General features: G+C 35.6%; 1 protein-coding gene across 4 annotated transcripts in view; it reads left to right on the forward strand.

The window, feature by feature from the left end:
• Window positions 1–26,281, forward strand: part of FAM227B (family with sequence similarity 227 member B) — a gene marked incomplete at its 3' end in the record, with an annotated part of 264,786 nt that overhangs the window by 23,078 nt on the left and 215,427 nt on the right. For all 4 annotated transcript variants that reach the window (XM_081229396.1, XM_081229395.1, XM_081229397.1 and 1 more), the window contains exons 3-7: window positions 1,734–1,965; window positions 9,513–9,580; window positions 14,244–14,279; window positions 14,745–14,849; window positions 18,822–18,920. In XM_081229396.1, coding sequence (XP_081085522.1) covers window positions 1,734–1,965; window positions 9,513–9,580; window positions 14,244–14,279; window positions 14,745–14,849; window positions 18,822–18,920 — 540 coding nt within the window. The remainder of the gene's footprint in view (window positions 1–1,733; window positions 1,966–9,512; window positions 9,581–14,243; window positions 14,280–14,744; window positions 14,850–18,821; window positions 18,921–26,281) is intronic.

Raw genomic sequence — 26,281 nt, forward strand, 5'->3', positions numbered from 1 at the left:
TAAAGGCTACCTTTTCATAAACCTTTGTGCATATTGTAAAATCTGTTCAAATTCATTTCCATTTTAGCCTCTCCCCACTTTTCCCAAATTCATTTCCATTTTAGCCTCTCCCCACTTTCTCAATGTCCATAACGATAGCAAGTGAGGACCCATAATGTAAGGACTATGTTTTCAAATCTGGCTGTCATTCTAATTTGACAGTGTTTGTCTCCAGGGAGTATATCTTGTGATCATATCTTATTTTTCTGAGATCTTTGTATTTTTGACACATCCAGATTTTAATGCTGGAAAACTTCCCCAGGTGGTTATGTGTTTTGTTTAAGATGTATTTTTATAGGATTTGGGAGAGGGCACTTATGTATCTAAGTAATATTCTCTTTTTCCAAAATGGCAGGGGCACCTAGATCCTGCTGGGAAACTTCTCCAGCATTACAAGCTGGGTATTATTCAGGTACCTGTTATCATTAGAGAATACAGTGGGTTTAGGAAGCTTTTAAAGGAAGAAAAATGGTAGTAGAATAGACCAATGCAGGTTTAAAATTTCTGATCTGCAGACTTCAGATTTATTCCCATTTAAGCTAAATTCTTAGAATATCTTACCCAAATTCCTCTTAAAGAGTTTCATCCTGTGAAAGTTCCTACTATTCCAGAAAGCATTTTCTTATTCACAAACCTTTAATTGTGTCATCTATATTTCTTTGTTTTGGTATTAAACACTTTTATTAAAAGATAAACTTAGATTTGCAAATATGAATGTTGTGATTCCCCTTTCCTTCCCTTCATTTCCCTTTCTTTTCTTCCCTTTCCTTGTTCTCCTTCCCTTCCTGAACAATGTAGTCCTAAGGCCATTTGGCAGCCAAAACAAGGCAGCATCCACATTGGCAGGGGGAGGGGAATGTTCTTTGGTCACCCAGAGCAGCCTTTCTGAACTCAGCCACCATGGGGGAAGGTATCCATGTGATACCACAGGTGTCGGGGTCCAAGGGGGTGAGGATGGTATTCACATGTGGCCTCGGGTGGGGAGGTAGTTCAGGAAATGTGGAGGTAGGCTATGGCCTGGTATGAGAAATCAGAGCCTAAGCAGGATGAGAGGGGCAGCCACATAGTGAAGAGTCTGGCAATGGATAGGAGAGATTGGCTACCTGAAAAGATGGATCAAATAAGTACATATATTTAAGATAATGGCTGCTAGGTTTTTCACTGTTGGAGATGGTAATCATAATATGGAAAGAAAACTAGAATGTTTGGAACTGGAATTAGAGTTATCAGTATGAACTTGTGGTTTTAATTACATAGACTGAGGAACTGTTGTAGACTGAAGGGGACTTAAAACATGATGCTTAAACACAATGTGTGATACTGAACTAGAGCCTTTTGCTATAAAGAACATTATTGATTTAGCTGATGAAACTTGAGTAAACTCAGAGAATTAGATAGGAACAATGTAACAATGTCAATTTCCTTATTCTGATGGTTTGTTTTTAGAAAATAGATGCTAAAGTGTTCAAGGATGATGGGGTCATCAGTCAAGTAAGCAACTTATTTTCAAATGATAAAAAGGTTTTGTAAAGCATCTGAAACTTCATTTTTTTTTCACAAATTAAAAAAATGCATTTAATAAAAAATGATGCTATAGAATAAAGCCTCAATTTCAGCTCATTGATTTTTGAACTCTTCTATTTAAATTCATTTTAAAAAATGATTTAAGTTGTATTGTCTCACATTTTTTGCAGGATCACTGGCCAAAGGAAATCCATTTTGGGGATAATGATAAATTGTTATGTACTCTGAAGAAAATAAAAGAAGATAGTTCATTTACTTCAATTTATACACATCTATGGGGAAATGTCCCGCGAGTATATGATGCGGCCATGGCCATGGAGTCAAGATTAGCAGAGTGTTCAATTCTTCTGAAAAACCATGTCTCTGAAATATTTGAGTGGAACAGAATAACTTCCAGGACAAGTAAACCTTATTTTTTATATGCATAAAGTAATTGTCACTTGTGTGTGTGTCTATCACTGTGTGTGTGTATTCTCATAAAGAATGAAATCCTAAGATTTAAAATATCAAAACATAAACATAAATTTATTCTATTTTAAAACCTCTTCATTTCAAAATGGTCCAATTTGGATTCTTAGTTGAAAATGAACATTGGGATTCAAAGAAAGTGTTGCTAGGATAAAGCCTAAAACAGTTCTGACCTTTGAGCTGGAGCAGAGGTAACCAAATATCAGGAAAACAGGGTTGCATCAACTAATATTGTTACCAGAGACAAGCAAGTCAGCAAGAGTCAGGAGATAAAAACAGTTAGACCTACAACCCAAAGTAAAAGGAGTGAGACTTGAACTATATGAGCTAAGTTAATCTGTGAGAGGTACCTAGCATTCGCTATTGGATAACTGCAGACTGAGTGAAAAGCGTATCTGTAAGTAATGATAATTTTTACTACTTTTCAGTATTTATATAACCTTTACCTAGTTGTGTTTATTAACACTTTCACAGTAGTTTTAGATAATAATGGTGATTCTTATCTTTCTCTTTATTTAACGGGCAAACTTGTAATATATGTCTTTTTTTTTTAAACATCTTTATTGGGGTATTATTGCTTTACAATGTTGTGCTGGTTTCTGCTGTAAAACAAAGTGAATCAGCTATGTGCATATGTATATCCTCATATACCCTCCCTCTTGCATCTCCCTCCCACCCCTCTAGGTGGTCGCAAAGCACCGAGCTGATCTCCCTGTACCATGCAGCTGCTTCCCACTAGCTATCTGTTTTACATTTGGTAGTGTATATAAGTCCATGCCACGCTCTCACCTCGTCCCAGCTTACCCTTCCCCCTCCCTGTATCCTCAACTCCATCCTCTACATCTGCTTCTTTATTCCTGTCCTGCCCCTACGTTCACCAGAACCATTTTTTTTCTTTTTTTTTAGAGTCCATATATATATGTTAGCATACCATATTTGCTTTTCCCTTTCTGACTTACTTCACTCTGTATGACAGACTCTAGGTCCATCCACCTCACTACAAATAACTCAAGTTTTGTTTCTTTTTATGGCTGAGTAATATTCCATTGTATATATGTGCCACATCTTCTTTATCCATTCATCTGTCAGTGGACACTTAGGTTGCTTCCATGTCCTGGATATTGTAAATAGAGCTGCAGTGAACATTGTGGTACATGTCTCTTTTCGAATTATGGTTTTCTCAGGGTATATGCCCAGTAGTGAGATTGCTGGGTCATATGGTAGTTCTGTTTTTAGTTTTTTAAGGAACCTCCATACTGTTCTCCATAGTGGCTGTATCAATTTACATTCCCACCAACAGTGCAAGAGGGTTCCCATTTCTCCACACCCTCTCCAGCATTTATTGTTTCTAGATTTTTTGATAATGGCCATTCTGACCAGTGTGAGGTAATCATTTCTGTAATGATTAATGATGTTGAGCAGTCTTTCATGTGTTTGTTGGCAATGTGTATATCTTCTCTGGAGAAATGTCTATTTAGGTCTTCTGCCCATTTTTGGATTGGGTTGCTTGTTTTTTTGATATTGAGCTGCATGAGCTGTTTGTATATTTTGGAGATTAATCCTTTGTCAGTTGCTTTGTTTGCAAATATTTTCTCCCATTCTGAGGGTTGTCTTTTGGTCTTGTTTATGGTTTCCTTTGCTGTGCAAAATCTTTTAAGTTTCATTAGGTCCCATTTGTTTATTTTTGTTTTTATTTCCATTTCTCTAGGAGGTGGGTCAAAAAGGATCTTGCTGGGATTTATGTCATAGAGTGTTCTGCCTATGTTTTCCTCTAAGAGTTTTGTAGTGTCTGGCTTTACATTTAGGTCTTTAATCCATTTCGAGTTTATTTTCATATGTGGTGTTAGGAAGTGTTCTAATTTCATTCTTTCACATGTAGCTGTCCCGTTTTCCCAACACCACTTACTGAAGAGGCTGTCTTTTGTCCATTGTATATTCTTGCCTCCTTTATCAAAGATAAACCCACGTACATATGGTCACCTTATCTCTAGGCTTTCTATCCTGTTCCATTCGTCTATATTTCTGCTTTTGTGCCACTACCATACTGTCTTGATTACTGTAGCTTTGTATCATAGTCTGAAGTCAGGGAGCCTGATTCCTCCAGCTCCATTTTTCATTCTCAACATTGCTTTGGTTATTTGGGGTCTTTTGTGTTTCCATACAAATTGTGAAATTTTTGGTTCTATTTCTGTGAAAAATGCCAGTGGTAGTTTGATAGGGATTACATTGAATCTGTAGATTGCTTTGGGTAGTATAGTCATTTTCACAATGTTGATTCTTCCAATCCAAGAACATGGTATATCTCTCCAGCTGTTTGTATCATCTTTAATTTCTCTCATCAGTGTCTTATAGTTTTCTGCATACAGGTCTTTTGTCTCCGTGGGTAGGTTTATTCCTAGGTATTTTATTATTTTTGTTGCAATGGTAAATGGAAGTGTTTCCTTAATTTCTCTTTCAGATTTTTCGTCATTAGTGTATAGGAATGCAAGAGATTTCTGTGCATAAATTCTGTATCCTGCTACTATACCAAATTCATTGATTAGCTCTAGTAGTTTTCTGGTAGCATCTTTAGGATTCTCTATATATAGTATCATGTCATCTGTGAACAGTGACAGTTTTATTTCTTCTTTTATGATTTGGATTCCTTTTATTTCTTTTTCTTCTCTGATTGGCTAAAACTTCCAAAACTATGTTGAATAATAGCAGTGGGAGTGGCCAACCTTGTCTTGTTCCTGATCTTAATGGAAATGGTTTCAGTTTTTCACCATTGAGAATGATGTTGGCTGTGGGTTTGTCATATATGGCCTTTATTATATTGAGGTAGTTTCCCTCTATGACTACTTTGTTCAGAATTGTTTTTTTTTTATCATAAATGGGTGCTGAATTTTTTCAAAAGCATTTTCTGCATCTATTCAGATGATCATATGGTTTTTATCCTTCAATTTGTTAATATGGTGTATCACATTCATTATTTTGCCTGTATTGAAGAATCCTTGCATTCCTGGGATAAACCCCACTGGATCATGGTGTATGATCCTTTTAATGTGCTTTTGGATTCGGTTTCCAAGTATTTTTTTGAGGATTTTTGCATCAGTGTTCATCAGTGATATTGGCCTGTAGTTTTCTTTTTTTGTGATATCTTTGTCTGGTTTGGGTATCAGGGTGTTGGTGGCCTCATAGAATGAGTTTGGGAGTGTTCCTCCCTCTGCTATATTTTGGAAGAGTTTGAGAAGGATAGGTGTTTGCTCTTCTCTAAACCTTTGCTAGAATTCCCCTGTGAAACCATCTGGTCCTTGTGTTTTGTTTGTTGGAAGATTTTTAATCACAGTCTCAATTTCAGTACTTGTGATTGGTCTCTTTATATTTTCTACTTCTTCCTGGTTCAGTCTCGGAAGGTTGTGCTTTTCTAAAAGTTTGTCCATTTCTTACAGGTTGTACATTTTGTTGGCATATATTTGTTTGTAGTAATCTCTCATGATCCTTTGTATTTCTGCAGTGTCAGTTGTTACTTCTCCTTTTTTGTTTCTAATTCTGTTGATTTGAGTCTTCTGCCTTTTTTCTTCATGAGTCTGGCTAATGGTTTATCAATTTTGTTTATCTTCTCAAAGAACCAGCTTTTAGTTTTATTGATCTTTGCTGTTGTTTCCTTCATTTCTTTTTCATTTATTTCTGATCTGATCTTTATGATTTCTTTCCTTCTGCTAACTTAAGGGGTTTTTTTGTTCTTCTTTCTCTAATAGCTTTAGGTGTAAGGATAGGTTGTTTATTTGAGATTTTCCTTGTTTCTGGAGGTAGGATTGTATTGCTATAAACTTCCCTCTTAGAACTGCTTTTGCTGCATTCCGTAGGTTTGGGGTCATCATATTTTCATTGTCATTTGTTTCTAGGTATTTTTAAATTTCTTCTTTGATTTCTTCAGTGATCTCTTGGTTATTTAGTAGTGTATTGTTAAGCCTCCATGGGTTTGTATTTTTTACAGTTTTTTCCTGTAATTGATATCTAGCTTCATAGCATTGTGGTTCGAAAAGGTGCTTGATAGGATTTCAGTTTTCTTGAATTTACCCAGATTTGATTTGTGACCCAAGATATGATCTATCCTGGAGAATGTTCCATGAGCACTTGAGAAGGAAGTGTATTCTGTTGTTTTTGGAGGGAATGTCCTATAAATGTCAGTTAAGTTTGGCTTGTTCAGTGTGTCATTTAAAGCTTCTATTTCCTTATTTACTTTCATTTTGGATGATCTGTCCATTGGTGAAAGTGGCCTGTTAAAGTCCCCTACTCTGATTGTGTTACTGTAGATATCCCCTTTTATGGCTGTTAGCATTTGCCTTATGTATTGAGGTGCTCCTGTGTTGGGTGCATAAATGTTTACAATTGTTATGTCTTCTTCTTGGATTGATCCCTTGATCATTATGTAGTGTCCTTCTTTGTCTCTTGTAATAGTCTTTGTTTTAAAGTCTATTTTGTCTGATATGAGAATTTCTAGTCCAGCTTTCTTTTGGTTTCCATTTTCAAGGAATATCTTTTTCCGTCCCCTCACTTTCAGTCTGTATGTGTCCCTACGTCTGAAATGGGTCTCTTGTACACAGCATTTATACAGGTCTTGTTTTTGTATCCATTCAACCAGTCTGTGTCTTTTGGTTGGAGCATTAAACCATTTACATTTCAGGTAGTTATCAATATGTATGTTCCTAATACCATTTTCTTAATTGTTTTGGGTTTGTTATTGTAGGTCTTTTCCTTCTTTGTGTTTCCTGCCTAGAGAAGTTCCATTAGCATTTGTTGTAAAGCTGGTTTGGTGGTGCTGAATTCTCTTACCTTTGCTTGTCTGTAAATGTTTTAATTTCTCCGTCAAATCTGAATGAGCTCCTTGCTGGGTAGAGTAATCTTGGTTGTAGGTTTTTCCCTTTCATTGCTTTAAATATATCCTGCCACTCTCCTCTGGCTTGAAGAGTTTCTGCTGAAAAAATCAGCTGTTAACCTCATGGGGATTCCCTTGTATATTATTAGTTGTTTTTCTCTTGCTGCTTTTAATATTTTTTCTTTGTATTTAATTTTTGATAGTTTGATTACCATGTGTCTTGGTATGTTTCTCCTTGGATTTATCCTGTATGGGACTCTCTGTGTTTCCTGTATGGGGCACTCTGTGCTCCTAGACTTGATTGACTATTTCCTTTCCCATGTTAGGTAAGTTTTCAACTATAATCTCTTCAAATATTTTCTCAGTCCCTTTCTTTTTCTCTTCTTCTTCTGGGACCCCTATAATTCGAATGTTGGTGCATTTAATGTTGTCCTAGACGTCTCTGAGAGTGTCCCCATTTCTTTTCATTCTTTTTTCTTTATTCTGCTCTGTGGTAGTTATTTTCACTATTTTATATTTCAGGTCACTTATTTGTTCTTCTAACTCAGTTATTCTGCTATTGATTCCTTCTAGAGGATTTTTAAGTTCATTTATTGTGTTGTTCATCATTGTTTATTTCTCTTTAGTTCTTCTAGGTCCTTGTTAATCATTTCTTGTATTTTCTCCATTTTATTTTGAAGAGTTTGGAACATCTTTATTATCGTTACTCTGAATTCTTTCAGGTAGACTGCCTATTTTCTCATCATTTGTTTGGTCTGGTGGGTCTTTACCTTGCTCCTTCAACTGCTGTGTTTCTCTGTCTTCTCATTTTGTTTAACTTACTGTGTTTGGGGTCTCCTCTTCACAAGCTGCAGTTTTGTTGTTCCTGTTGTTTTTGGTGTCTGCTATCAGTGGGTGAGGTTGGTTCAGTGGCTTGTGTAGGCTTCCTGGTGGAGGGGACTGGTGCCTGTGTTCTGGTGGGTGGGGCTGGATCTTGTCTTTCTGGTGGGCAAGACCATGTCTGGTGGTGTGTTTTGGGATGTCTGTGACCTTATTATGATTTTAGGCAGCCTCTCTGTTAATTGGTGGGGTTGTATTCCTGTCTTGCTAGTTGTTTGGCATGGGGCATCCAGCACTGGAGGTTGCTGGCCATTGTGTGGAGCTGGGTCTTAGTGTTGAGCTGGAGATATCTCTGGGAGAGTCCTCACCAATTTATATTACATGGGGCCCAGAGGGCTCTTTTGGCCCAATGTCCTGAACTCAGCTCTCCCATCTCAGAGGCTCAGGCCTTCCATCAGGCCACAGCACCAAGACCTTGTCATCCACACGGCTCCAAAGTGACCTCTCTGTGATGCTCCCGAGGTTATAGTCATAGAGCTTTGTCACAATGACAATCATCTGTGATGAGAGGGTGCTCTTTGCTCCTGTGGCATCTCTTAGGTGCACAGTGGGGTTGGTTCTTTGAGTTGGAAAGACTGAAAACTGGATTAAACTGGCTGCTGCAGGAAGCACTCCTGCTGCCTAGATGAAGAAGCTTTGCTCCTCATATATGTCTTAAGAATGATATTGGTTTTTCTTATAAAGTATTTTCCGCGTATTAAATAAATATAATAATTGTATTATTTAGCTATTTAATATCTTTTTTTGGACCTTGAGTTTTCAAAATCTGAGAATGTGTTTAAATACAATACTATTAAATTCACTACTGTTACAATTTTCTTATTGAATTTTTTTTTTTTTTTGACTGCGTTGGGTCTTCGTTGCTGTGTGTGAGCTTTCTCTAGTTGCAGCGAGCAGGGGCTACTATCTGTTGCATCGCAGTGGCTTCTCTTGTTGTGGAACATGAGCTCTAGTTGTGCAGGCTTCAGTAGTTGTGGCATGCAGGCTCAGTAGTTGTGGCTTGCAGGCTCCAGAGCGCAAGCTCAGTAGTTGTGCCACTTGGGCTTAGCTGCTCTGTGGCATGTGGGATCCTCCTGCACCAGGGCTCCAAACTGTGTCCCCTGCATTAGCAGGCAGACTCTCAAGCACTGTGCCACTAGGGAAGTCCCTTATTGAATTTTAAATTATTTTAATCTTAAAAAATATTTTTGAAATTATACAAGCTACATATATATAGTCGTGTGTGGCTATATAAGCATATAGGGAGAGGGAGAGCACATGTGTATGCTTTTAAAAAATAATTTTCTGTATATTCATTGTCCTCAATGTGTAAATATCAGAGCTTGGACTCAAGTCTAGGTTATCTGACTTCAAAGCCCCCCATAGTCTTTCACTGGGCCATCATGCTCCAAAGTACTGTACTGTATTGAATATAAGGTGACAGTGAAACAACCAAATGTAAGTGGCTGAGCTGTTTGAAAAACATGGGCTTGTTCAGTAGTAAGGGATTAAGGTAAAACTTTGGATATAGGAATAACTACTAAAGATATATTAGTTGGAGCATGACATTTCTAAATAGCAAAAGGAAACAGGAGATACAATTATTCAACTAAGACTGTGTGTGTCTAGCATTATGCTTGTCAAAATAGCTAGTTGATCTCATTGAATGGTTTTATATATAATCTACTTAAAGTATTTAAATTTTTTCAATTTTAAAGGCTATTTATATATTTATATGTTGTGAATTCTCATTTTTTTAAAGGCTCTCATGGAAAATTGGAACAATATAAGGCATTTCTAAGGAATTACTGTAAGGAAAAGAAGACAATGGTATTGTATTTGTTTTCATCTTCCTTAAAAAATTATATTTTCACAGAAAATATAATCACTATAATTTCATAGATAAGCACTAATAACATTAAAAAATTTCCTTTTAGTCTTTTATCATCTATCCCTGTGTTTTTAAAATATTTGGACTCATATTTTTCTTTACACACTCAATATGAGTGTTGGCATTTTCACATCACTACAAGTTATTTGAAGACTTATATTTCATCCTCTGGTTATTTAAAAATTTATAACATCTTAGGGATACAGGTCCTATATCAGTCATTTTCCTTTAGGAAAAAAATAACAGTTATTTTTACTGCCTGTAGAATTACTTTGTTAATTTTTTTTTAATCTCTTTGAGAGTTTGATTAGAATTATATTTGGAATTACTTTGAGAAACTTAGTCCTTTTCAAAAATACATTCTAAAATTAAAGCTATAAAGACTTTCAGTGCTACCACTTGTCCATCCACCTCCTTAAATGTTCTTTAAATTTCAAAATTACTTTTTATGTTTTCTTCCTGATTATGACTAAGGTAGTCATTTTAGAAAATTAAAACAGATAAGCACTAAAAAGGCAAGCATCTTAATTTTATCATTTATAAATAAATTACATATATCTCACTATTGTCATTTTCATTGTTCTTTAAAAATTTTTTAGAAAATTCAAATTAAACTGTATTTCTAATTCATTAAATGTTTTATGGAATTTTCATCATTAAATATCATTCTACATCATTTCAAAAATAAACTAATGTAATAGCCCTTTTGTTGGACGTTTAGGTTAGTTTTCATTATTCATTATTATTTACAAAAGTTCTGTGAACATATTTGGAGCTAAAAATTGTGCTTATCATGATTATTTTCTTAATATAAATTTCAGAAGTGGAACCACATGGGAAAAATGTGAAAAGCAAAGTGTTTTGATACATACTGCCAAAATGTTTTCTAGAAAGGTGGCACCAATTTGTATTCGTAACAATAGAGTTTGTGATTGATCCCTTACCCATCCCCTTGTCAATATTTAACATTATATTTTTTAATGTTTGCAAATTGATAGGCATAAATGTTATCAGTTGCATACATTTCACTAATGAAGTTGATTTTTTAGGTTTTTATTAGCTTTTGTGTTTCTATTATTATGAATTGCCTATTTATGAACTTTGGGCATTTTTTAGCTGTTCTTCTATTTCTAAGAGCTGTTTATGCTTTAAAACTATTAACCCTTCTCAGTAACATATGTTATACATACTTATATTACTTTCTTGGTTGCCTTTTAACCCAAAAGTATTTTTTCACTGTATAGAATTTTATATTTTCATGAATCTGTAATTTTTTATTGAAATCTTCTGCCTTTAGTGCCATAATATTAAGAAAGCTTTCTTCATTACAAGATCATACATATATTCACTTGTGTTCTCTTATATTGTTCTTACAGATTAATTTTTTTGTGTTTAACTCTAGTGTTTATTTTTGTGTAAGGGAGTAAAGCATAAGGATGTTATTTTAGGTCTATCAGTAGATTTGTGTGCTTTTTTAAAAATTTTTTTTTATTGAGGTAACATTGGTTTATAGCATTACATAAGTTTCATGTGTACAACATTATATTTCTACTTCTGTATACCCTACAGCATGCTCATCACCAAAATACAGATTCTGCCTGTCACCACATATTTGATCTCCTTTACTCATTTAGCCCTCCCCACTACCCTTTCCCCTCTGGTAACCACTACTCTATTCTCTTTATGTGTGTTAGTTTTTCATTTGGTTTGGTTTGTTCATTTATTTGGTTTGTTTTTGCTTTTGTTTTTATATTCCACATATAGTCACGTAAAAACGTGTGATTTTCTTCATATAAGTTCTACACATTCCCTGTTAAATGTATTCCTAGGTATCTTAAATTTTTATTACTAATGTCCATGAGATTAGTTTTCTGTTATGTAATTAAATGGGTTATTGTTGGTATATAGAAAATTATTATTGGTATAGGTATATTACTCAACAATGTTACCAGTTTCTCATCTTGTCTAACTGACTCAGAAAGAACGCTAGTACTTTGCTATTAGGTACAACTTTAAATGTTTAGATAACTTTTTTTCAGATTGAAGAAATTTACTCCAAGTTTATTAAAGATATATGGATGTGGGTATAGATGTAGATTAAATATTAGATTTGAATATAGATATTGTTGTGCACAAAAACTAAAAACATCTTCATGGTTTGAAATGGAGAGGAAAATAATCCACTATGATGATAGCAAAAGCTATTTTAAGCCTTTCATGTGTGAATGTGACAGATTACATTAACAGCTTTTCAGAAGTTGAACCATTCTTATATTAGGATATATTTTTAATGCATTACTGGATTTGGTTTGCTTTTTGGATTTTATATCTATGTTTGATAAGTTATGATTATCTTTTTTGGTTTTGGTATAAAAATTATACATACTTCAGAAAATTAGTTACTTAGCTTCATCTCTTTAGTCTATAGATAGTTTGTTGAATATAGGGATATCATTTGCTCTTGATGTTTGGCAAAGTTGCTTGTGAACTTTTATTGATTTTATTTATATTTTGCAGAGGGAATAGGTAGGTTGGTAGAAAAGCTGTCTGGAAGTTAACAGGTCCATAAATACCAACTTGTGTAGATTGTCAAAACATGATATTCAGTGAAAAAAAGCAAATTACCAAGTAATATCTACAGTTAATATCATTCCTTTAAATTTTAAAAACATACCAAAAGTCTGTATATTCTTTCTATATATATATATACACCTATATGTAAAAGTATTTTAATGGAATTGAGGGGGTGCAAACCAAACAAGTGATAGTGACTATCTCAAGGAAAGGGAACACACGGTTTGAACTAGAGATCATGGTAAAAAGGGATCTAATTTTATATTTTATTATATGTACACTTCATATTTTATCTTAACTAGTCTTAAGCAAATACTAAAATAACAGTAATCCATTCTAGGTTGTGGGAACATGGGAACACTGGTAGTTACATTATTCATTGTGATTTCTGTATTAATTTTCAAAAGAATTTCAAAAATTCTAATGAATTTTATCAGATGACTTTCCAGGATCTATTGAAATGACCTTTAGATGAATTACACTAACAAAAGTTTTAATAATAATTTTTATTAAATATGATTTTTGGCTGCATTGGGTCTTCGTTGCTGCACGTGGGCTTTTCTCTAGTTGCGGTGAGCAGGGGCTACTCTTCATTGCAGTGCACAGGCTTCTCATTGCGGTGGCTTCTCTTGTTGTGGAATGTGGGCTCTAGGCATGCGGGCTTCAGTAGTTGTGGCTTGCGGGCTCTAGAGAGCAGGCTCAGTAGTTGTGGTGCATGGGCTTAGTTGCTCCGTGGCATGTGGAATCTTCCCGGACCACGGCTTGAACCTGTGTCACCTGCATTGGCAGGCAGATTCTTAACCACTGTGCCACCAGGGAAATCCAGGATTTTAACATGAATTATTTATATTTTTGTGGTATCTTTTCCAGGTTGTATGACCAAGAACTAGTTCTGTGTTACTATTACTCTGTTCCTTGAAAAGTGTTTCTTTGCTTCCTGCAGAATAAAGCCAGGACTTTGAGATTAACATTACATCTTTCTAAATCTGACACCGTCTTTAATGACCAATTATATCTGTACCTGTCAAGCACATAGCCTTCTTTCTTATAATTGATCTCACTTTCCTTCTCTTTTTTATCCCTTTGCACATTTTTTTAAAATGCCAATAATGTGATCCTCTTTCATTTAGCAATCTGTAATCATCCTTTCAAATTGGTTTCCTATGTCTTCTCTTAAATAATATATGTATGTGTGTATGTGTATAAAATTTGCCTGTAAGCTTATGTATTTGGGGAGGAAATGGGTATATGGAAAATAATAAACAATATATTAACATGTCTAAATGATCAAAAACTAATTTATACAGAAGGCTTCTTATTCTCTGTGTAAAGTAGTGTGGTGGACACAAAGATGTGCCTCCCAGATTCCCCTTCCAGGAATGACCCGTTGCCCCAACTGCTAAGAATGCTGTTAGGGGACACCCTTCAGCTGCAGCCCCTTCAGGGATTGCCTCTCACAGAGAGAACTTCCTCTCCCAAGTAAACGACCATCCAGGAGCCACTCACATACAATGACTAATCAAGTCGGAAACAGAAAGGCCTGGCAGTTTCAACCCAGTGCAGGACAACTACTATGGGTCCTTTCAGTTCACAAGCTCTGCCTAGGGTCAGGGCTGTTAGACTTGCATCATAGCTGACTTCTCAATCTTCCCTCTCCTCTTGCCTTCCATAGATATTGATCCCAAAGGCACTCCCAATAAACATTGTGAACACTAAATTCTACCTCACAGTCTGTTTCCCAGTGGACCCAAACTGCAATAAGTAGTTTGTTTATATTTCTATCATAGCCTTTATCTCTTTGTGTTTTGTATACGTATCTGATTCCTCTCTTGCCCTCTGACTAACTTGAGGGCAAGGAATATCTTTGCATTCCCAGCATCTAATACAGCAACAGCATTCTAGGCCTCAGTAAGAGATGCGTACACACACACACACACACACACACACACACGTTAACTGAACAAAGTTACAAAGTATAAAAATTCTTAAATTTAGAATTTTAAAGATTTTATTTTAAATGTTTTCCAGCTTTCAGATGACATGGAGACAAAGAAGGATATAGAGGTATTTACAATTTCTGTTTTATGAGATTATATATCAAAAGTATTATGTGGATCTAAAAGAATGTTTACAATAAGATAGATATAGCTATAAATTTAGATAGGGGCCCCAGGAGAGAAAGTTGGAAACAAATACAGAAGTGTTCTTTTTCTGCCTGGTCCATTTCTTTATGTGTAGTGTAACTAAAATTCTTGGTAATTTGAGCTATGTCAAAATTAGTTCTGAAGTAATTGTTTTTACTTTTAGATTTGGCATATGAATATGTCAATGCTCTTAATTTCATAGAAACAGATAATATGAAGATTTTTCTTAGGTGGGATAAATATATTTTACTTATTTTTAGTAAAAATATGTAAAATAATTATGTTAATAAATGATAGTTAAATATCTGTCTTCTGTAGACATATGAGACTACTATACTGAAAAGAATGAAGTAATTCCTGTTCTGTGGTATTTCCCTCTTTCTAGGGTTGCAACTTTCCAGGATTCAGAACAAATGAGCTTACTCAACTACCCAGACATTTGAATGCTGAACGAATTTATCTTTTTATTTTAAAATCCCATAACTTTGACGTATGTAAACATTATTTTATTATTATTGTGTGATATATTTTGAGAATATCATTTAATGAATTAGACCTTAATTTTAAGCTATGACAGATCAGGTGTTAAGCAAGATTTAATTCTTTTGGGCATTAAGTGTGGCAGGAAAGACCAGTGACTTTTTTTTTTTTTTTTGCGGTGTGCGGGCCTCTCACTGTTGTGGCCTCTCCCTTTGCGGAGCACGGGCTCCGGATGCACAGGCTCAGCGGCCGTTGCTCACAGGCCCAGCCGCTACGCAGCATGTGGGATCCTCCCAGACCGGGGCATGAACCCGTGTCCCCTGCATCAGCAGGCATACTCTCAACCACTGCGCCACCAGGGAAGCCCCAACCAGTGACATTTTTAACACCCTAATCTCCAGAAGAGAGTGTATTAGATTCTGTGTTACTGCCTCAGGAGTCTGAGGCTGCCAGTGTGCATTGGCTTGGCATGTGACTGTAACAGGTGTTTCACTCCCCCTCTTCCTGCTCTGTAGCTCAGGATATGTCAGCCTGCTCATTTTGATCCCAAAATAATTTATGAGAACCCTTCCCCACACCCTACCTTTTGAACCTCCAAGTGTCTGGGGCATTTTTAAGAAATATCCCTACAGAGAAGCCAATTGATGAAAAACTGCAGGCATAGGAAGGTAACTAGATCATTGGACACCGATTGCCAGGGATAGGATGAGGGCTGAGTGGTTACTGGTAGTGATTTCCCACCCAGTTAAATGTTAAGCGGTCACCTAAAAAGGTTTCTGTTTCCTGGGGATTTGAACAGTGCTCCTTGTACCTCCAGGCAGATTCCTCTCAAGACAGTTCTCTAAGAGGGACTTGGCCCCTAGTAGGCCCTCTTCCCATCCCTCACCCCCAGCCTTCCTGTGGCTCTTTCTTTCTCAAAACAAAATCCCTGTTTTCTCTCCTGCTATAGTACTCTATAGTCCTTCAGAAGGAGTATAATCAACCATTAAATTTGGATGAATCAGCTCCAGCCATTATTTTCTGCCCATTTTTCCCTCTCTTCAAGATGAAAGAGAGTATATCACTTTAGTGTTTCATCTTCAAGACACAGTATTCCAAGAAATAATCTGATTAACCTGACTTGGGTCTCCTGCTTGCCCCTCAGTTAGGGAACCACAGAGCACCTCAGTTGAAAACTCCACCTAAAATGATTCAGTAATGACACTCTCTCTTATTTTCCATGCTAATACAGATGCTTTTCAATTCTCTTTTATGTTTTATGGGATTTGGGTGAGAGGGAAGGCTTAGTTTGCCGTCTTGATCACCTGATACCATTTTTTTAGAGAAAAACAATAGATGGTAATTGTTATGCCTGGATCATGAGCTTATTTGTTACTTTCTCTGACTATATTTTCCAAAGTTTCCTCAGGGAAAATGTTTTATTGTAAAAAGAAAACACAAGTTATTGTTAAAATAATCTTATAAATGTTCTAGACAATATAATCTTTTTAACTCTCACATTCTGTTTTCTAAAATGGGACTATATTTTAACTATGGATGCATGTACATCACAGTCACATAAACAAGGCATAGAAGTACAGCTATGATAAACATTTCATATGGTTAACTTGGAGGATGCTGGCATTATTGAAAGAAGTAGGAAAGTGAGGAGTGTAAGTAGGTATGGGTTTGGAGGAAGGGGTGAACAAGATATGACAAGCAGCTGGGTGTAGGATATTTTGAGTTTGTGTACCAGTGGTATATCTAGGTATAGATAACCAGTATTTTATTTGTTAATACCCCTCCCTGATTTCAGTAAAGAATTTAAATTGGCTTGCTAGAGCATGCACAGTGCAATGGCATTGAGATAGATGATGACATAAAGTGAAGAGAAAATAAGTGTAGGAAAATAATATCAGAGGGAAGGTTATTTCATAGAAATGCTTATTATAACATCTGAAACTTGGAAAAAGAAGGTTAAAGGGTTACTGTTACATGCTTGAAGGTGAGGGAATCCATGGAATTGACTGGATTCATGTAACCCCATCCAAATACATTCCTGAACATACAGTCATAGATTAAGTTTCTTGATAAAGTATAAATTATCCCCTTTACCACCCAGAACGGACCCTTGGCTACAGATGATGCTCAGTAAAAATTTTATTGAATTGAGTGAAAAGGGGCCTATATTTTGAGAAAGCTGAGCCACAAAGATACAGATATACACAAACAGAAATCAAGAGAACATTAGAAATAGTTTTATCCAACCTAGAATCTATATTAGGAGAAAAAGTTCCAAGTCAGATAATGTATAGGCTTTAAGGTATGTTTACATTTATTTGAGTCAAAAAAGTATCACAAAAGGGTAGAGGGTGATGGAGGAAAGTACCATTTAACTTTTAAAGTCAGGTTTGGGGTTTTTTGGCTGATTTCTGTTTTTGGTTGTTTTGACTAAATACTGATATATTTTAAAGAATTTGGAATTTTCCTGAAAAAGAAAGTTAGTGATACTAAACATAACCAAAGCTTAGAATAGAAGCAATCATGCAGTTAGTTTACACTAAAAAGCATGTTTGCTTGAAATTTGCAAATAATTTCAACAAAAAATATTCAGATTTTCTCCTGTATTTTAATTTTCTACTTTTTTCTTTATGTACTTCTCATATGTTTTTGTAATTAAGAAGTGCTAAATAAGTTGAAGCTGTTACCGATGTATATACTATACTTAGTGGCCTATAAAGGAGAAGTGCTCACACAGTATGCATGATAAATAATCTCCTTGGTATAAACGTTTGCATGGTATTCTATTTGTAGACTTGTACTTGAGGAACAGAAATTCATACCTATGGATTTCATTAAAAGAATTCTTGAACTCTACTGAATCTGGCATTACAAACTTTTAGTTAATAAAATAAAAAGACTATTGAAGGTACCTCTTTAAACCAAGACTTATAGTCTCTAGTAGTCATGGTAAATTAACTTTATGTGCCAATTTTGATGAATTGCTTAGAGAGAACACTATCTTTAGGGTCTAGACTTATGATGGGGCCCATTGGGTTAGAATCCCATGATTGTTGATACCTGTCTTCAGCATAAAAGGGAAATTGTTAACATGTGTCTTGGATTTTTGCTATTCCTGGTCTAGCCTACACTGTCATTTCAGTGACTACTAATCAAATGTGATTATTGAGAATATGAAATATGCCTGGTGTGACTCAGCTGAATTTTTTTTTATTGAAGTATGGTTGTTTTACAGTGTTGTGTTAGTTTCTGGTGTATAGCAAAGTGATTCAGTTATACATATATATGTATATATATTCTTTTTAAGGTTCTTTTCCATTATAGGTTATTACAAGGTATTGAATATAGTTCCCTATGCTATACAGTAGGACCTTGTTGTTTATCTAGTCTATATATAGTAGAGTGTATCTGTTAATCCCAAACTCATAATTTATCCCTCTCCCCTACTTTCCCCTTTGGTAACCATAAGTTTGTTTTCTATGTCTGTGATCAGCTGACTCTTTAAATTTTATTTATTTTAATTATATATAAATTTTAAAATTAATACTTGATTCAGTTATTGAACAACTTTCAATTATGGTTGAAACAAAATTACAACCATATAGTTTACAAAATCTAATTATGATGTAGTATTTATGATGAAAATTTATGTTCAAATTGAGATGTGCTATAAGTATAAAATATACAGTATATTTCAAAGACCCAGTACCCAAAAGAATGTAAAATATTTCATTAATAATTTAATAACAATTATGTATTAAAATATATTTTAAATATATTTGGTTAAAATGTCACTAAAATTTCACCTTTTACTTTTACTTTTTTAAAATGTCTATTAGAAAATATATATATGGCTCACATTAAATTTCTATGAAGCAGTGGTAGTTTATAACTATTAAATACACACTCTTTATAAAGCCTATTTACAGTAACATGTCTTATAATATTATTAATTTGATCTCCATGTGTCTTTTTTCCATAGAGAAAAAGTTCTAAAATCTGGAAGACTCATTTCCTCTCAGAAGCCTCTGTTGCTCTTTTGCATGATTCTTTTTGGTGGTGGTTTCTCCATAAATTTAAGGTATAGTGATATTTTTTAAACTTCTTTTTTTAAAAGTTGATTTACAGCATAATTAATTTTTCAGTAGGGGTAGCACTGGTACAAAAAATGTTTTTCCGATCCTGTCACAGAGCTTGGTTTTTTAGTATTCTGCACATGTTAGAAATCCTGTTTGAAATTTAGAGTTCTTTCAGAGAAGTTAAAACCTTAATATGGATTTCAAAGATCCAGAGTCTTTATTAATCAGAAAAAGATTAGTGAAATCAAACACTGTAGTGAGTAATAAAGTTGTAGCTTTACTCAATACTGTAATGTGCTGATGAACACGAAACAGAATATCCACTGCAAATCAGTGACATTGAGGGAGGTTTCACTTAGAAAACACTCTACAATATCAGATGGGTTGAGGGTCCTCACTTGATTCAGGAGGATAAAAACTCTGCTTAGGATTAAAAAGAGAAACACATGGGTATCTGGGAAGCAATAAAAGAATGGAAATTAGCAGTACCCGAGTCTTACATTAGAGAATACGTGAGCCTGGAAAAAGTGGTGAATACCAATGACTGCCATGTGGCCTCTGGATCTAGAAGGATGGAAAGTAGGGTAACGCAGGGGAGTGCAGTCTAAGCATTAAGAAGGTGTGCTACCCCATCAGGGGAGCCTGATAACAGGCTCAGTTCTTCACCTCCCCACCTCAAATTACCCAAAGAAAACTGCTAATGGATTCTTTCATACCATGAAGGAATGGGTGTTACTAATTTTACATGCAAACCATTTACATAGAGCTTCATGTTAGAATAATTAATGTAATTCTAGGTAACATTATCTGTACTATGTTTCTATTATTGTTAGGAGTTGAATGAGGGATAGGAAGTGGTGTTATCAGTTCTACAAAGGTAATTACATAGGGAAATTTGTTCAATCAGAGTTTTATTACCTTAAGTTACTTTCTCTAGATCTGAATCCCAAATTTATGTTTTTCCATGATAGAACGTGAGAAGAAACATTACTTTCCCACTTAAATCTATTAGGATTATATATAGCAAGTTTTTGAAGGAAACATAATCTAGCAATGTTTCTAGTAACTTTGTCAAGCCATATAATATTATTTTGAACAAACAGATTTGACCCAAAGATATTAATGACCCACTACATATATAGGATTATCCTTGGAATAAACAAGGATTAGAAATCTTTTTATCTTTAAGCAAGCTATTCTCCAGAAACTACTGGCTTCCTAAAATTAAAATGCAGTTATTAAGTAATAATTTTTTTGACATCTTTATTGGAGTATAATTACTTTACAATGTTGTGTTAGTTTCTGCTGTATAACAAAGTGAATCAGATATATGCATACATATATCCCTATATACCCTCCCTCTTGCGTCTCCCTACCACCCTCCGTATTCCACACCTCTAGATCTTCACAGAGCACTGAGCTGATCTCCCTGTGCTATGCAGCTGCTTCCCACTAGCTATCTATTTTACGTTTAGTAGTGTATATGTGTCATTGGTACTCTCTCACTTTGTCCCAGCTTACCCTTCCCCCTCCCCATGTGCTCAAGTCCATTCTCTACAAGTGTGTCTTTATTCCTTTCTTACCCCTAGGTTCATCAGAACCATTTTTTTTTAGATTCTGCATATATGTGTTAGCATATGGTATTTGTTTACTGACTTACTTCACTATGTATGACAGACTCCAGGTCCATCCACCTCATTACAAATAACTCAATTTGGTTTCTTTTTATGGCTGAGTAATATTCCATTGTATATATGTGCCACATCTTCTTTATCCATTCGTCTGTCGATGGACACTTAGGTTGCTTCCACGTCCAGGTTATAGTAAATAGTGCTGCAATGAACATTGTGGTACATGACTCTTTTTGAATTATGGTTTTCTCAGGGTATATGCCCAGTAGTAGGATTGCTGGGTCATATGGTAGTTCTATTTATAGTTTTTTAAGGAACTTGCATACTGTTCTCCATAGTGGCTGTGTCAATTTACATTCCCACCAACAGTGCAAGAGGGTTCCCTTTTCTCCACACCCTCTGCAACATTTATTGTTTGTAGATTTTTTGATGATGGCCATTCTGACCAGTGTGAGGTGATACCTCATTGTAGTTTTGATTTTCATTTCTCTAATGATTAGTGATGGTGAGCATCCTTTCATGTGTTTGTTGGCAGTCTGTGTATCTTCTTTAGAGAAATGTCTATTTAGGTCTTCTGCCCATTTTTGGATTGGGTTCTTTGTTTTTTTGATATTGAGCTGCATGAGCTGCTTGTATATTTTGGAGATTAATCCTTTGTCCGTTGCTTCATTTGCAAATATTTTCTCCCATTCTGAGGGTTGTCTTTTGGTCTTGTTTATGTTTCCTTTGCTGTGCAAAAGCTTTGAAGTTTCATTAGGTCCCATTTGTTTATTTTTGTTTTTATTTCCATTTCTCTAGGAGGTGGGTCAAAAAGGATTTTGCTGTGATTTATGTCAAAGTGTTCTGCCTATGTTTTCCTCTAAGAGTTTGATAGTGTCTGGCCTTATATTTTGGTCTGTAATCCATTTTGAGTTTATTTTTTGTATGGTGTTAGGGAGTGTTCTACTTTCATTCTTTAGCGTGTAGCTGTCCAGTTTTCCCAGCACAACTTATTGAAGAGGCTGTCTTTTCTCCATTGTATAATCCTGCCTCCTTTATCAAAGATAAGGTGACCATATGTGCATGGGTTTATCTCTGGATTTTCTATCCTGTTCCATTGATCTATATTTCTGTTTTTGTGCCAGTACCATTCTGTCTTGATTACTGTACCTTTGTAGTATAGTCTGAAGTCAGGGGGCCTGATTCCTCCAGTTCCGTTTTTCTTTGTCAAGATTGCTTTGGCTATTTGGGGTATTTTGTTTTTCCATACAAATTGTGAAATTTTTTGTTCTAGTTCTGTGAAAAATGCCACTGGTAGTTTGAAAGAGATTGCATTGAATGTGTAGATTGCTTTGGGTAGTATAGTTATTTTCACAATGTTGATTCTTCCAATCCAAGAGCATGGTATATCTCCCCATCTGTTTTTTTGTTTGTTTTTGCAGTATGTGGGCCTCTCACTGTTGTGGCCTCTCCCGTTGCGGAGCACAGGCTCCGGACGCGCAGGCTCAGTGGCCATGGCTCATGGGCCCAGCTGCTCCATGGCATGTTTGATCTTCATGGACCGGGGCCCAAACCCGCTTCCCCTGCATCGGCAGGCAGACTCTCAACCAGTGTGACGCCAGGGAAGCCCTCTCCATCTGTTTGTATCGTCTTTAATTTCTTTCATCAGTGTCTTATACTTTTCTGGATACAGGTCTTTTGTCTCCTTTGCTAGGTTTATTCCTAGATATTTTATTCTTTTGTTGCAATGGTAAATGGGAGTGTTTCCTTAATTTCTCTTTCAGATTTTTCATCATTAGTGTGTAGGAATGCAAGAGATTTCTGTGCATTAATTTTGTGTCCAGCTACCCTACCAAATTCATTGATTAGCTCTAGTAGTTTTCTGGTAGCATCTTTAGGATGCTCTATTTATAGTATCATGTCATCTGCAAACAGTGACAGTTTTACTTCTTCTTTTACGATTTAGATTCCTTTTATTTCTTTTTCTTCTCTGATTGGCTAAAATTTCCAAAACTATGTTGAATAATAGCGGTGAGAGTGGGAAACCTTTTCTTGTTCCTGATCTTAGAGGACATGGTTTAAGTTTTTCACCGTTGAGAATGATGTTGGCTGTGGGTTTGTCATATATGACCTTTATTATGTTGAGGTAGCTTCCCTCTATGCCTACTTTGTGGGTGGTTTTTTTTTTTTTTTAGAAATGGGTGTTGAAAGCTCTTTCTTCATCTATTGAGATGATCATATGGTTTTTATCCTTCAATTTGTTAATATGGTGTATCACATTCATTATTTTGCCTGTATTGAAGAATCCTTGCATTCCTGGGATAAACCCCACTGGATCATGGTGTATGATCCTTTTAATGTGCTTTTGGATTCGGTTTCCAAGTATTTTTTTGAGGATTTTTGCATCAGTGTTCATCAGTGATATTGGCCTGTAGTTTTCTTTTTTTGTGATATCTTTGTCTGGTTTTGGTATCAGGGTGTTGGTGGCCTCATAGAATGAGTTTGGGAGTGTTCCTCCCTCTGCTATATTTTGGAAGAGTTTGAGAAGGATAGGTGTTTGCTCTTCTCTAAACCTTTGCTAGAATTCCCCTGTGAAACCATCTGGTCCTTGTGTTTTGTTTGTTGGAAGATTTTTAATCACAGTCTCAATTTCAGTGCTTGTGATTGGTCTGTTTATGTATTCTATTTCTTCCTGGTTCAGTTTCAGAAGGTTGTGCTTTTCTAAGAATTTGCCCATTTCTTCCAGGTTGTCCATTTTGTTGGCATATATTTGTTTGTAGTAATCTCTCATGATCCTTTGTATTTCTGCAGTGTTAGTTGTTACTTCTCCTTTTTCATTTCTAATTCTGTTGTTTGAGTCTTCTCCGTTTTTTCTTCATGAGTCTGGCTAATGGTTTATCAATTTTGTTTATCTTCTCAAAGAACCAGCTTTTAGTTTTATTGATCTTTGCTGTTGTTTCCTTCATTTCTTTTTCATTTATTTCTAATATGATCTTTATGATTTCTTTCCTTCTGCTAACTTTGTGGGGTTTTTTGTTCTTTCTCTATTGCTTTAGGTGTAAGGTTAGGTTGTTTATTAGAGATGTTTCTTTTTTCTTGAGGTAGGATTGTATTTCTATGAACTTCCCTCTTAGAACTGCTTTTGCTATATCCCATAGGTTTTGGGTTGTCGTGTTTTCATTGTCATTTGTTTCTAGGTATTTTTTGGTTTCCTCTTTTATTTCTTCAGTGATCTCTTGGTTATTTAGTAACGCATTGTTTAGCCTCCATGTGTATTTGTATTTTTTACAGATTTTTTACTGTAATTGATATCTAGTATCATGGCGTTGTGGTCAGAAAAGATACTTGATATGATTTCAATTTTCTTGAATTTACCAAGGCTTGATTTGTGACCCAAGATATGATCTATCCTGGAAAATGTTCCATGAGCACTTGAGAAGAAAATGTATTCTGTTGTTTTTGGATGGAATGTCCTATAAATATCAGTTAAGTCCGTCTTATCTAATGTGTCATTTAAAGCTTGTGTTTCCTTATTTATTTTCATTTTGGATGATCTGTCCATTGGTGAAAGTGGGCTGTTTTAGTCCCCTACTATGATTGTGTTCCTGTCAATTTCCCCTTTTATGGCTGTTAGCATTTGCCTTATGTATTGAGGTGCTCCTATGTTGGGTGCATACATGTTTACAATTGTTATGCCTTCTTCTTGGATTGATCCCTTGATCACTATGTAGTGTCCTTCTTTGTCTCTTGTAATAGTCGTTATTTTAAAGTCTATTTTGTCTGATATGAGAATTTCTACTACAGCTTTCTTTTGATTTCCATTTGCATGGAATATCTTTTTCCATCCCCTCATTTTCAGTCTGTATGTGTCCCTAGTTTTGTAGTGAGTCTCTCGTAGACAGCTAATCTAGAGGTCTTGTTTTTGTATCCATTCAACCAGTCTGTGTCTTTTGGTTGGAGCATTTAATCCATTTACATTTAAGGTAGTTATTGATATGTATATTCCTGTTACCAACTGTTTTGGGTTTGTTATTATAGGTCTTTTCCTTCTCTTGAGTTTCTTGCCTAGAGAAGTTCCTTTAGCATTTGTTGTAAAGCTGGTTTGGTGGTGCTGAATTCTCTTAACTTTTGCTTGTCTGTAAAGGTTTTAATTTCTCTGTCAAATCTGAATGAGGTTTTTACTGGGTAGAGTAATCTTGGTTGTAGGTTTTTCCCTTTCATCACTTTAAATATGTCCTGGTACTCCCTTCTGACTTGCAGAATTTCTGCTGTAAGATCAGCTGTTAACCTTATGTGGATTCCCTTGTATGTTATTAGTTGTTTTTCCCTTGCTGCTTTTAATAATTTTTCTTTGTATTTGATTTTTGATAGTTTGATTAATGTGTCTTGGTGTGTTTCTCCTTGGATTTATCCTGTATGGGACTCTCTGTGCCTCCTGTACTTGATTGAGTATTTCCTTTCCCATGTTAGGGAAGTTTTCAAATATAATGTCTTGAAATATTTTCTCAGACCCTTTCTTTTCTCTGCTTCTTCTGGGACCCCTATAATTCAAATGTTGGTGCATTTAATGCTGTCCCAGGAGTTTCTGAGACTGTCCTCATTTCTTTTCATTCTTTTTTCTTTATTCTGTCCCTGGCAGTTATTTCCACCATTTTATCTTCCAGCTCTGTTATCTGTTCTTCTGTCTCAGTTATTCTGCTGTTGATTCCTTCTAGAGTGTTTTTCTTTTCAATTATTATGTTGTTCATCACTGTTAGTTTGCTCTCTAGTTCTCCTACTTCCTGTTAAATGTTTCTTGTATTTTCTCCATTCTGTTTCTGAGATTTTGGATCATCTTTATCATTACTCTGAATTCTTTTTCAGATAGGTTGCCTATTTCTCTTCATTTATTTGTTCTTGTAAGTTTTTACCTTGCTCCTTTGTCTGTAAGATAATTTTTTGTCATTTCCTTTTTTTTTCTTCTGATGGGTGGGGCTGTATTCTTGTCTTACTGGTTGTTTGGCCTGAGGCGTCCAGCACTGGAGTTTGCAAGCAGTTGGATAGAGCCAGGTCTTGGTGCTGAGATGAGCACCACCGGGAGGCCTCACACTGATTAATATTCCCTGGGGTCTGAGGTTCTCTGTTATTCCAGCTTTTTGGACTCAGAGCTCCCATCACAGGAGCTCGGGCCCAACCTCCAGGCTGGGAACCAAAATCCTTCAAGCTGCATAGCGTGGCAAAAAAAAAAAAAAAAAGGAGCAATACCATATCAAAGAATAAAAAACAAAATATATTAGGAAAAATAAAAATATATTTGAAACAACTGCAACATGGTAAAATAAAACCACAATAGAAAAAATAAAGTGGGGGAACAAGCCAAAAGGAGAGAACAATAACAGAGTGTAAAGAATAAAATAAAATTAGAAAAATAAAAGATTTATTAGGTAAAATAAAAATATAAGTGAATCAACAAGGTAAAACAGAACCCCAATCTAAAAGAGGAAAAAAATAAAAGCCTTGGCTATTTGGGTGGAGTTTAGGTGGGGGTAGAACTTAAGCAGGGGCAGGATTTTGTGTGTGGCGGGACTTAGGTGGGTGGGGGGTGACATTTGAGCATGGGGCAGGGCCTCTGCTTAGTACCTGCACAGAAGGGGAGAGGCAGTACATGGAAAGGAGGACCTCTGGAGTGTGGAGTTCCAGAGTTTGGAGTTCGGGCCCTGAGTGAGGGTGTGTGGGTGGGGTTTAGACCCAGCATTGGAGGGAGTCTCCAAGTG

This window comes from Mesoplodon bidens (assembly GCF_964165515.1).
Source record: "Mesoplodon bidens genome assembly, chromosome: 3".
In the NCBI taxonomy this organism is placed as follows: domain Eukaryota; kingdom Metazoa; phylum Chordata; class Mammalia; order Artiodactyla; family Ziphiidae; genus Mesoplodon; species Mesoplodon bidens.